Genomic DNA, 12,533 nt, shown 5'->3' with positions numbered 1-12,533 from the left:
TTACAGCCAAGGAAGTTACCTGTGGATTCCTAATTAAAATTAGAGATGGGTAAAAATTACAGGCCATTGTTTTTACAGACTCTGCCGTTCTTAAAAATGGCTTCTATCAGGTTTTAAATAAAGAAATGATTCCAGTGTAAATCAGATGGTATAGCAGACCAGTACTTTAGTGATTGGTACCAGGCAATTAAAATCTGCCAAAGCGATAGAAAATTTTTTGCTCCTATCACATGTGAGCAGAAGTGGCCTTTCAGCTCTGCTGGCAGAGTGTCAACCTTCCTGCAAAAAATCAGAACTTATGTTCGTAAATTAACATATATCCTGCTTGTATTTTAATGTCCTTTTCAGAGTAGGAAGGAATGAGCTCTGTACCTATATCTGCTTTCTCTGCATTTTTTATTTCCCAATATATTCTAACTTTCATCAAAACCAGCTGCTCTCTTGGTAACAGAGGTGAAGTAACTTTACAAGTGATCAATTATAAATTGGAAGAAAGTGTGTTTTGCAAGATTCCACAATGAATTGCAGCTGTACATTTATCACCTAGGTGTGTGTAAGACCCTTCTGTGAATTGGCCCCTTGGAGTAAGTGTATTTTGATATAATGGCCATCTGTTCATGGATATCACATTTGCCGGTCTAAAACCTAGTTTGATGTAGATAAACATGTAATTTGGTACGATTGTATAGTTTCACCAGGTGGCAATACGATAGCAAAGTTTGGTATTTACTGTAAGCCAGTAACCAAGCAGGGACGAGACCTGTGTTTGATATTTGTCACTTTTAAATATCCATTTTCCTCATTCACAGCCAGCTCTCAATTATGCGTGCTAATGAGGAAAAGAGCTTGGGTAAACAAAGTTTCCCAGCCCGATTCTTGTCATTTATTTCCACCGCCTCCCGCATCGGGCCTCGGGGAGAGCTGCTAACAGGAACCCCGCTTCTGCTCCTTGTGAGTTGCTACCCCCCTTCCTTGCTCTGTTCCCTGGTGGAAGATGTAGTCATCAGGGAAACCGCAGACAGAGGGGCCCGGATGGTGCAGACTAAAGAACAAACTTCCCAAATGACCCCCTGGTCCGAGTTTGAGTCTGGTTGTTAAGGGCACCATCTGCCCGGTGCTCAAGGCCAGTGATGGGTCGGCTCTCATCGGGACAGACGTTCCTGACTTTGTCCCGACTGTTCAGAGGTTAGCCACAGCTTGCGAGATGGGTGCGAAGCTAAGTGGGGGTGCTTCCGACCGTGTAGGGGGACGGCCCCTGAATACGCGTGTCCCAGTTCATTTTGCACCTGCAGGGTGTGAGAAGGATGCAGAGGGGCCGGCAAACATGGACTTGGGCTTGGTGACGACATGCCGCCATCTCCGTGAGCACTTCCTAGATGCCCCCGCTGCCCAAAAGACACCAGTAGTTGTCATGAATGCGGTTTGGGGAAACTGAGGTCTTCACAAGTGGGTGAGTGTGTGCTGGCCACACTGTTCATCGGTGACTGGACTGGGGCTCCTTCCTGGGTGTCTCATCTGTCTGTCTTTCCCTATGTCTGTCCTCATGTCACAAAAATGATGAGTGTCTGTCCTTTAAGAGGGGACCACAACAGTGGCCCCATTAGCCTGGACCCTCTAGAGATAAGCAGGTGCAATGTCACCCTCCCCCGCCTACCCTGGCCTCCAGGTCCAGGCTGCCCAGGTCACCGCTTCCTTCAGTCACCCCTTGCACCCTCTCTGTGCACCTGCCACGTGAGGCAGATGTGGCTCAGGGGGACTTGTCTTCAAAATCCAGACGTGGCAAAACCAAAAGCCTCCTTCCCTGCCTCCTGCTGAAGCCCAGTGTCCGGTTGGTCTTTTCAGGCACCGTGGGGTGGGTATGGTATGAGAATTTCCTTGTTTAGGACAGCCCTGTCCTGCAAGATCCAGCCTTCTCATCCTTCCCAGGCCCGAACTCTTATATTGAAACTCAGTAGGTTTTAGAGCCTTCTGAGGGCTCTGACCCTGGGATGTGAGTGCCCTTGGCCTGAGCCCAGATTTGGAAGGCAGGAGCCATTGGGGGTGGCCTGGGGGGCTCGAGCATTGCTTTTAAAGGGCCAGGTCTGTAAGCAAGGCAGAGAGGGTCGGAGCCCAGCCCTGGCCCTGGGGGAGCCTCAGGAAGGTCTATCCATCAGCTGCCCAGGGGTTAGGTGGAGAGGACTGGAAGATTAGGGGTCACGTGCTGGGTGGGTGCCGGCCACTGGTGAGCACGGAGGTGCTGCTCTGGAACTTCTGCTGTGTTTATTGTCATCACTAGGCCTGGGGCCCTGGAGCCAAGGCAGCCCTTGAAGTTTCTCAGAATGGAGGGCAGAGGGGTAAGGGAGGCTGGCCTGATGGCTCCCGGAATCAATCTGGAACATTCCGTGGGCTCCCTCATGCCTTCCTTTGTGTGGAGGTCGAATCCCTTGCATCCGTTATGTGCTGTGGCCATTCCACGTGACCGTGGGTGCCCTGACGTGTGTTTCGACTGGCGGGCCGGTGGAAGGGGCCACTGGAATGCAGATTACTGGGTTAAGTGGATGCACTGTCTTCAGCAGCTAATTTCACCCTGCCCGTCTCATCCTAGGAGGGAGCGGGAAAACAACTCTGGGGACAGAAGGGTGTCACGGTGCGGGCTCAGGGCGGGTGGCCCCCGCCTGCCCCTCTGGGTCCACGCTTCCTCCGGCCCCTTGTTATGTTAGCACTGAAAAGTGAACTCATTCAAAGAATAGGTCAACAGGCTAAAACAACGTGGTAGAAGAGCAAAAGCGCCAGGGAATTTCACCTTACCAGGACTGATACGCTGGAAGAGTAGATGGTGAAAGCGTACACCCTAACGTTCTAGAACAGGAACGTTCTGGAAAGCTGAAGCGATGCAGCACGATGACCGTTGAGCTGGTGGGCTGAGGGCCGCTGAAGACGCCCTGCCCCTGCGTCCGTCCCTGGGACTCGGCAGCCCTTTCCAGGGGAAGGCGGGACAGGGAACACGGTGGGGGGGATGCATTCCAGGAGCAGGAGACCCTCCTGGCAAGCTCAACCCCTCTTACCAAAACCCAGATGCATCTGCACCTCTCGCTGTTCTGCCCTTGCCCTTTACTTTTTAACATGTTTTGAAAAATAACAATTAACCAAGCCCTTTGCACATTTCCGCCCCCAGGCTGAGCCCTGCCCTTCCGGAGCCCCCTGTTCCCAGGGTCCGGCTAGTGGCTGCTAGGTGCTCCCTGAAGGTCTGCTGCCAGCTCTTTTATTCTAGAAACAGTCTGGTGGCTAATCCTTGTTTGTTGAGCTGAAAACACTGATGACGATTTTGAAGATAGAGATATTTATCAAGAGCCACGTCACTCAACAGAACCCGTAGATAGTCATTACCTAGAAAAAACCCCACTATTCTTTTAAAAGAATTTTTCCCTTGTTTGTGTCTTTTGCTTTTTTCACTTAATGACTTTGCCCATGTCATTAAAGATACTTTTTAACGTCTGAATAATAGTCCGTCCTTGGAATCAACTACAAATCACTTGATGGTCTTTTCTTGCTGACAATTTAGAGCGTGGCACGTTTTGTGTGGAAGGATACTATAAAGGACATCATGCGTAAAGCTCTGTCTGTAGTTCGCACCGTGTTCCTGGCCCTACGTCCAGAAGCAAAGTTATCGGGCCTTAGAGCGTCCGCGTTTGAGACTCTGTCCTCTTGCTGCTTTGGTTGGGGCTGTCTCAGCACGGCTGGCGCGGGAGAGGTCTTCTTCTGTATGCTCCCTGCCGAGTGGCTTGGGTGGCTGACGTCCACGGCATTTTCTGGACGTGCTCCCTGGCGTGGAGACGTGACGGGCGGAGGAAAGCAGCCTTATCCCGAGGTGGCTGGGTGGAAGGAGCTGCCTGGGAGTTGGGGAACCCACACGTGGACGCCGCGTGGTTGTTTCTTCCCTGGGCGGCCTGGGGGATGCTGCTTGGCTTCTCCGAGACTCGGCTTCCTCATCTGCAAACAGGCGTCTCCGTGATGCTGCCTCGGAGGCTCCGGGGGTGGAAGGAGGTGATAAAACGAACACGGCCCCCGAGTGGCCGGCGGGGTGGCCTCGGCGGTGTGAGCGGAGTGAAAGTTCGCAGTCTGACGGAGAGGACGGGCAAGTGAACATCTCTCAATCCTCCAGGCGTGGTGGATTCTGGCAGGGATTGAGAGGCGTCCCGATGGAGGTGACATCTAAGGCTCCTCGGGGATAAGTATTGTTCACAAGGTGGGGGGGTCCTGCCCGGGACCAGGTTGCACCCAAGGCTGGATGCGTGGCAGGGGGCGGGGTCCACCTGGGGATTCGTACCCCCATGCAGGGCATGGGTTTCATGCAGATTTTAACTCTGGGATTGTGAGAGCGGGTTCCCAGAGCCGGCCCCAAGGAAGAAGGCTGCAGGACAAGAGGGCGAGGCCCCCTGGAAGGCTCTGCAGCACCTGCTGGGGGATCTGCATAATGGGGGCAGGGGCAGTGCTGGACAGAGAAGCCACCTCGGAGGGTGAGGGCCAGGGGTGCTGGACAGACCCTCGTGGTGTTACAGGGGATTTCCCATTTCTGCATGTCCAGAGCCAAGACAGAAGTCCTTTCTTTATTCTGCACACACGACGGGGGCCCACTGGGGTGGAGACAGTGGGCAGCCCTTCTCCCATCCTGTGAGGGAGACAGACCAGCTGACAGGTGATGCCGGGTACAGACCCACAGTGATGGGCCTCCCAGGCTGAGCCAAACTGGTTCAGGTAAAGCCTTTTCTTGAGGGACGCCTGGGGGCTCAGTTGGTGAAGCGTCTGCCTTCGGCTCAGGTCATGATCCCGGGGTCCTGGGATCGAGTCCCGCGTCGGGCTCCCTGCTCTGCGGGGAGCCCGCTTCTCCCCCTCCCTCTTCCTGCCACGGCCCTGCTTGTGCCCTCTCTAAAACAACAACAAAAACCTTCCCTTGAAATTCGTTTTAATTCCTTGCTAGGGCATGAACGTTGCTTTCCCAGAAGTGGATAGACCACTTCTAGCAGGCATCCTCCTCCCGTGGACCTGTTTGTGGAGCTGCCTGACGGCGTGCCACGGGAGCTGCTTCGGGACCGCTCCGTGGGCCGGCGCCCGTGGGACTTGGAGCCTGCATCTTCAGACGGACTCGGCCCTGCCCAGACGGCTTCGGAGCCTTAGCTGCCCCGTCAGAATCCACAGGGGTGGACCTCGGGGCTTGCGAAGAGGTGGCGAGGCTGCCTGGGGCTTCTGAAGTGGGGCCCTCGGCTGGGGCCTGAGCTTCGAACCTTCAGAACCCCGGACTGTCCGAAACCTTAGATAATTACAGACAAAATGAAGATGACATTCAACTTGGCGGTCATGTTATTTTTTTAAATTTTATGAGCTTTACATCGTACAGGAGGGCCGTAGCAGAGTCTGGAGCACAACCCGGATGCCTGCGGTTACACCCGCTGCCCTTGTGGCTTGTTCGTGGAGGGCTCTTCTGTGTGGGATTCTGCTGGGAACCGCGTGCACGCTCGCGCTCCGATGGCTCGGTGGCAGCGCCCCGGGATGGGAATGGGCCCACAGTGTGTGCAGGGATGCTGAAGGGTCCAGCAGAGAGAGGCTGACCGAGTGACCGAGTCGGCAGGATTCTGCGCGCATGCGCGTGTGCGTGCACGTGTGCACGTGTGTGCTTGTGCGTGCGTCCTTGGGGGAGTGTGTGCGCTCATGCCCACGGGGGCTTGCCGCCGCCCCAACCCCACGCCCTCGGTTTCCAGGTGCTGATACTCCCCTGTCCCTTCCTCCTGCCCCCGGCGTCCGCCCTCTGGGCAGCCGGGATGTTCTCCGTCTCTCCTCCCAGCCACTCCTGAAGACGCGTGTGCTCTTTGCCGCGTTCCCTTAGGATCGGGCTCTGATAATGTGATAATGAGTGATCACATTTAATGAGACACCCCTCGCATCATATCAGTGCTTTTTTCTAGGGGCTTCCTGGAAAATATCTTAACCCCAGATTTCCCAAGGTGTGCATGGAACGCTAGTTCGGCTAGTTGTTGCCTCAAAAACAAAAATTAAAGATAAATAAAATTCTGTTGCCCAAGTAAGTGAGGAGGTGGTGCGTGCAGTTAGCTCCCCTTGGGGGTTAGCGAGGTCTGTCACATATTAGACGATCTAAAATGCCCTGCAGTAAAAAATCGGGTTTCATGTAATGATTTGTGTGCCCTCCAAACCTCTCATTCATGTGACAGCTGTCCGTGTCCTGTAGTTCCTCTGGGAGGTGATGCCTTCAACCCCAGAGGTCGCTGTGCTGTGTAGCCCGAGGTGGGCTGTCGTAGAGAATACTATCGGCTCTGGTAAAATTTTAAAAAAAGTTATTGTGGTAAAATATTCATCACATAAAAGTTAACATTTTAACCACTTTCAAGTGGACAGTTCAGTGGCATTAAGGACATTCACGCTGTTGTGCAAGCACCCCCGCCATCCGTCAGCAGAACTTTTTATCTTCCCGGGCTGAAACTCTGTCCCCATGAAACCCTGCGTCCCCATTGCCCTCCTTCAGCCCCTGCAAACCGCAGTCCGCTCTCTGTCCCTGCGAAGTGACTCCTTATCATAGTACTTCATGCAGGTGCAATCCGACCGGATTTACCCTTTTCTGTCGCTCATCGCACTGACCGCAGTGCCCTCCGGGTTCATCCGCGCTGTAGTGGGTCCGTTTCCTTACTCTTAGAGGCTGAGTACTATTCCGTCGTGTAGATACGTGTATTTTGTTCGTCCGTTCATTTGTCAGCAGACATTTGGGTTGTGTCCACCCTTTGGTTCTTGTAAAGAATGCTGCTTAGTACGACTGCCTGGTGTCCCCGTGCCGGTGATGTCTGCTCTGTCCAGGCAGGGGACTGGAGGGGCTCTATTTTGTCTTTTTGAGTGAGTACCAGAGTATTTTTATCTCTTGCCGTTGGGGAGGCTCTTTATTTATGGAAACTATGTGATACTGTCTGTGGAACATCTTGCCCCGAAAGTTGACAGGTCCGCCTGATGGGGAGGCATGACGGACTCGCACGTCACTTAGGGAAGGAAGAGCCCCCGGGAGGAGGTGGCCGGGCTCCCCTTCGGGCCCCGCTGTGGCGGCCAAACTGATATTTTTAAGAAGGGGGCAGATACTGGCCCTTTAGCGGAGGCTCCTCGGCTGACTGTGTTGGCTCGGGAGGAGGGGGGCTACTGTCCTGGTGGGAACCTTGTTTCCGCAGGAGCCGAAGACGGGCTTGCTCCACACGGGTGGGGAGAGCCCTGCAGCCCGGGCGCTTGGCTGAGAAACATCTTTTCAAAGATTACCTAACTGCTGGGGAGGCCGTGTCCTTGAAGATGATTTATTTCTCCTTACTGTGTTTCATTTTTCTCTCCTAGCTTATGTTCCGGAGGAAGAACTGAAGGCAGCAGAAATAGATGAAGAGACCGTGGAGGAGGATGGGCTGTCTCTGGACATCCCAGACAGCGACTACGTGTGCAATGAGGACGCCGAGATCAAGGAAGCTCAGAGCTACCAGAACTCCCCCGTCAGCACCGCGACGAACCAGGACGCTGGCTACGGGTCGCCCTTCAGTGAGAACAGCGACCAGCTAGTGCATTTCAAAAGCTCTGGCTCCAGAGAAGAGAAAGAGGATCTGCAGGGCCCGGACAGCGTCTCCTACCCCCAGGACAGCTTGGCACAAATCAAGGCTGTGTATGCAAACTTGTTCTCTGAGTCCTGCTGGTCCAGCTTAGCTCTGGATTTGAAGAAGTCCGGTTCGACCACCAGCAACAACGATGCGGGCCAGAAGGAGAGCTCCACCCCTGCCCCCACGCCCCCCGCCAGCACGGCGGGCACCACGGGCACCACGGCCAGCACCCCCAGCTCCGGCTCCGGCTCCGGCACTGGCACCAGTGGCAGCGGCGGCTCGGGCTACGACTGGCACCAGGCCGCCCTGGCCAAGACGCTGCAGCAGACGTCGTCGTACGGGCTGCTGCCCGAGCCCAGCCTCTTCAGCACCGTGCAGCTCTACAGGCAGAACAACAAACTGTACGGCTCGGTGTTCACGGGCGCCAGCAAGTTCCGCTGCAAGGACTGCAGCGCTGCGTATGACACGCTGGTGGAGCTGACGGTGCACATGAACGAGACGGGGCACTACCGCGACGACAACAGGGACAAGGACTCCGAGAAGACCAAGCGGTGGTCCAAGCCCAGGAAGCGCTCGCTGATGGAGATGGAAGGCAAGGAGGACGCGCAGAAGGTGCTCAAGTGCATGTACTGCGGCCACTCCTTCGAGTCCCTGCAGGACCTGAGCGTCCACATGATCAAGACAAAGCATTACCAGAAAGTGCCTCTGAAGGAACCAGTGCCAGCCATCACCAAACTGGTCCCTTCCACCAAGAAGCGCGCCCTGCAGGATCTGGCGTCCCCGTGTTCCCCCGAGCCGGCGGGGCTCGCCGCCGACGCCGCACTCAGCGAGTCGGCCAAGGACCAGAAGACCGCCAACCCCTACGTGACGCCCAACAACCGCTACGGCTACCAGAACGGCGCCAGCTACACCTGGCAGTTCGAGGCCCGCAAGGCGCAGATCCTCAAGTGCATGGAGTGTGGCAGCTCGCACGACACGCTGCAGCAGCTCACAGCCCACATGATGGTCACTGGCCACTTCCTCAAGGTGACCACCTCGGCCTCCAAGAAAGGGAAGCAGCTGGTGCTGGACCCCGTGGTGGAAGAGAAGATCCAGTCCATACCTCTGCCCCCCACCACGCACACCCGGCTGCCCGCCTCCCACATCAAAAAGCAGCCCGACTCCCCCGCGGGCTCCATACCCTCCGAGGACAAGAAGGAGCCTGAGAAGGACAAGGCGCCGGCGGCCAGCGAGCCAGAGAAGAAGGTCAAGGAGGAGAGCGAGGACGCCCCCGAGAAGTTTGAGCCCACCGCCCTGTATCAGTACCTCCGTGAGGAGGACCTGGACGACAGCCCCAAGGGCGGGGTGGACATTCTGAAGTCCCTGGAGAACACGGTCTCCACGGCCATCAGCAAAGCCCAGAACGGCGCGCCCTCGTGGGGCGGCTACCCCAGCATCCATGCGGCTTACCAGCTGCCCGGCACGGTGAAGCCGCTGCCGGCCGTGCAGAGCGTGCAGATGCAGCCGTCCTACGCCGGGGGCGTGAAGCCGCTGGCCTCGGAGCACAGCGCGCTGCTGCACTCCCCGGGGAGTCTCACGCCGCCGCCGCACAAGAGCAACGTGTCGGCCATGGAGGAGCTGGTGGAGAAGGTCACCGGCAAGGTCAGCGTGAAGAAGGAGGAGCGGCCCGCCGAGAGGGAGAAGGGCTCTCCGGCCAAGGCCGTGTCCCCCGTGGCCAAAGAGAACAAAGACTTCCCTCGCGCAGAGGACGGCGGCGGCAAGGCGCAGCAGAAGAAGGGCCCCGAGGCGGAGGCGGGCAAGGCCAAGAAGGAGGGTGTGCTGGACGCGCACACCCCAAATGGCACTGAGCCTCTGAAAGCCAAGGTCACCAACGGCTGCAATAACCTGGGGATCATCACGGACCACTCGCCGGAGCCCTCCTTCATCAACCCGCTGAGCGCGCTGCAGTCCATCATGAACACCCACCTGGGCAAAGTGTCCAAGCCCGTGAGCCCGTCGCTGGACCCGCTGGCCATGCTGTACAAAATCAGCAACAGCATGCTGGACAAGCCGGTCTACCCCGCCACCCCCATCAAGCAGGCGGACGCCATCGACCGCTACTACTACGACAACAGCGACCAGCCCATCGACCTGACCAAGTCCAAAAGCAAGCCCCTGGTTTCCAGCGCGGCCGACTCCGTGTCGTCGCCGCTGCGGGAGAGCGCCCTCATGGACATCTCCGACATGGTGAAGAACCTCACGGGCCGGCTCACCCCCAAGTCCTCCACGCCCTCCACCGTGTCGGAGAAGTCCGACGCCGACGGCAGCAGCTTCGAGGAGGCGCTGGACGAGCTGTCGCCCGTGCACAAGAGGAAGGGGCGGCAGTCCAACTGGAACCCCCAGCACCTGCTCATCCTGCAGGCCCAGTTCGCCTCGAGCCTGCGGGAGACGCCGGAAGGTAAGTACATCATGTCGGACCTGGGCCCGCAGGAGCGCGTGCACATCTCCAAGTTCACCGGGCTGTCCATGACCACCATCAGCCACTGGCTGGCCAACGTGAAGTATCAGCTGAGGAGGACAGGGGGTACGAAGTTCCTGAAGAATTTGGACACGGGGCATCCTGTCTTCTTTTGCAACGATTGTGCCTCTCAGTTCAGAACTGCTTCTACGTACATAAATCATCTAGAGACACACTTAGGCTTCAGCTTGAAGGATCTCTCCAAGCTGCCACTAAATCAGATTCAAGAACAGCAGAATGTTTCAAAAGTCCTGGCAAACAAAGCTTTGGGCCCGGTAGGGGCTGCCGAGGACGATTTGGGCTCCACATTCCAATGCAAGCTTTGCAACCGGACTTTTGCGAGCAAGCACGCAGTCAAACTGCACCTTAGTAAGACCCACGGCAAGTCCCCGGAGGACCACCTGATCTATGTGACGGAGCTGGAGAAACAATAGCGTCCAGGTATGCGAGGGACCGCGGCACATTGCACTAAACGTTGTCTTTGTACTGCACTAGGCCTGGCTGAGCCTCCGAAATCAGCCTTCCCTTTGTTGCCGAGCTGGCTGTCTGGACCTTGGTTTTTCTTACACATATTTTGTAGTTATATTTATATGCTCTTTGTCCGATTGTGCATGTTATTTTTCTTTTTCCGTGAGTCAAAGTCTGACCTTTATTTTCAACATCTGTTCTTGATGTTAAGCTATCTTTTGTAGGAAATAGTGGGGCACACTACTCAGAGACATTTATTTAGCAGAAAAGAAAGACACAAATAACAATGATAAAAAGACATCCTAAAATTACAAAGTTGCCATGACAATAAAGGTCATAGAACCTAGTAGTGTCAAATTTAACCCTTTGAGGACTGCAATTGCATTTCTGTGCCTTTCACTCAAAAAAAAAAAAAAAAAAGAAAAAAGGCTTAAAGGCATTTCATTCAGATCAAAAGCTGTGTCAGACACAAAACTTATTTAATAATTAAAAAATGAGCTTTTATATGCAGAACTGGTTTGTGAAGGAAACATGCATGCAGCTGTTGGAAGATAGAAAGTTGTCTAGGGGTTAGGAAGCCACAGCTTTACACATTGAAACAAAACAAAAAACAAAACAAAAAAACCCACCACCACCACCACCACCACCACGACCACCACCACCACCCACCACGACCACCACCACCACTACCAAACACCCCAGTTGCCACTATGCCCAAACCCTCTGGATGCTGAAAAAAAAAATGCCACTTTCGGCAAAAAAAGTATGCAAGCTATTATTTAAAAATGTGTAAAAATGCTATTTCTTTTTTCCTGTAAAATACTGCGGTTTATAGTTATTTACAAATGTAAGCTTTGGTATAAGCTGACCTTTCTATAGCGTGCTGCATTGGTAAATGAAAAAAACATGGGGCAAACGTTGGAGTCCTTTCCTTGTAAATTGCGAGCATCAGCTTAAAAACCCCTATATGTTACATATCGTACCATTTTAATCTATTCAACTTTCTTTGTACCTTCTGGCTGTATGCTTTCTCTTTTAACTTTTTATATTGTCATTTTATATTAAATTTCTGTGTATATAATGTAAAACCACAATTTTTGAATAAAATTTAGTTCCTGCAGCTTGATTTAAATAGAGAAATTTTACTGGCACCTGCATCTTTCCAGATGCATGTATATCAGACAAAAATAAATAAATGGAAACAAAGCAAGCAATGCACTATTAATTATACATTTTGATGTTCTATCATTAATATTGTACAGTACATTTTGGTTCACACAATTAAATCCACTGTTTTCTCAAATGTAAAATAAACCCACAAGCAGTTCTTGATTTACATAGATTGTCATGTCGTCATTAAATTGCCTCCGAGAAGTTATTTCGGCAGCGAGAGGTATTGCTCATGCGATCAACCAACAAAAATTCTATTCAGGATCCTCGTTTCATGATTTGTGGCTGACGTGCTTCATTCACATGATAAGTATTGTGTTTTTTAAAATGATAATTAAAATTGTTAACTCCGCTGGGTGCCACGGATGACTGAGTTGAGCCACTGAGCGATGGTTCCTCTGCATAGACACGGACCGAGGTGCTTCATTTATAGGATCTCGTGGGCTGCTTGAAACTGTTTCCGGTTATCCGCAGTGGGAATCCAGGCCCTCAATGAGGGGGTGGAAGGGTAGGTCTTGCTCTAAAGGCAGAGACCCTGGGGGCCTTGGAACTACTTCTGTGTTGCCCTAGAGAGGAAAGCCTGATATCTGCACTTCGGACATTCAACAGTTTTGGAAAACTGAGCTGCTGTGTGCCTCCGTGTTGGGGACCCGTGCGCCTTCCTCTGGAGCGCCCAGGGGCTCCACTGAAGAGACACCAGGACTCCGGGTGTCTGAGCAGGGGACTCCCGAGCCCTCAACTCCAGGGCTTACGCTTCCGTCTGTGTTGAGGGGCACGCTGACGTCAAGGCC

General features: G+C 53.9%; 1 protein-coding gene across 2 annotated transcripts in view; it reads left to right on the top strand.

Moving 5' to 3' along the window:
- TSHZ1 (teashirt zinc finger homeobox 1) overlaps positions 1–11,908 on the top strand; it is a 74,808-nt gene extending 62,900 nt beyond the window's left edge. For both annotated transcript variants that reach the window (XM_026496492.3, XM_048218530.2), the window contains exon 2: positions 7,357–11,908. In XM_026496492.3, coding sequence (XP_026352277.2) covers positions 7,357–10,538 — 3,182 coding nt within the window. In that variant the 3' untranslated portion in view covers positions 10,539–11,908. The remainder of the gene's footprint in view (positions 1–7,356) is intronic.
- Positions 11,909–12,533: the final 625 nt, after the last annotated feature.

This window comes from Ursus arctos, unplaced genomic scaffold, assembly GCF_023065955.2.
Source record: "Ursus arctos isolate Adak ecotype North America unplaced genomic scaffold, UrsArc2.0 scaffold_17, whole genome shotgun sequence".
Classification (NCBI taxonomy): Eukaryota; Metazoa; Chordata; class Mammalia; order Carnivora; family Ursidae; genus Ursus; species Ursus arctos.
The sequence above is the reverse complement of the archived record's forward strand: the minus strand, read 5'-3'. Positions and strand labels throughout refer to the sequence as shown.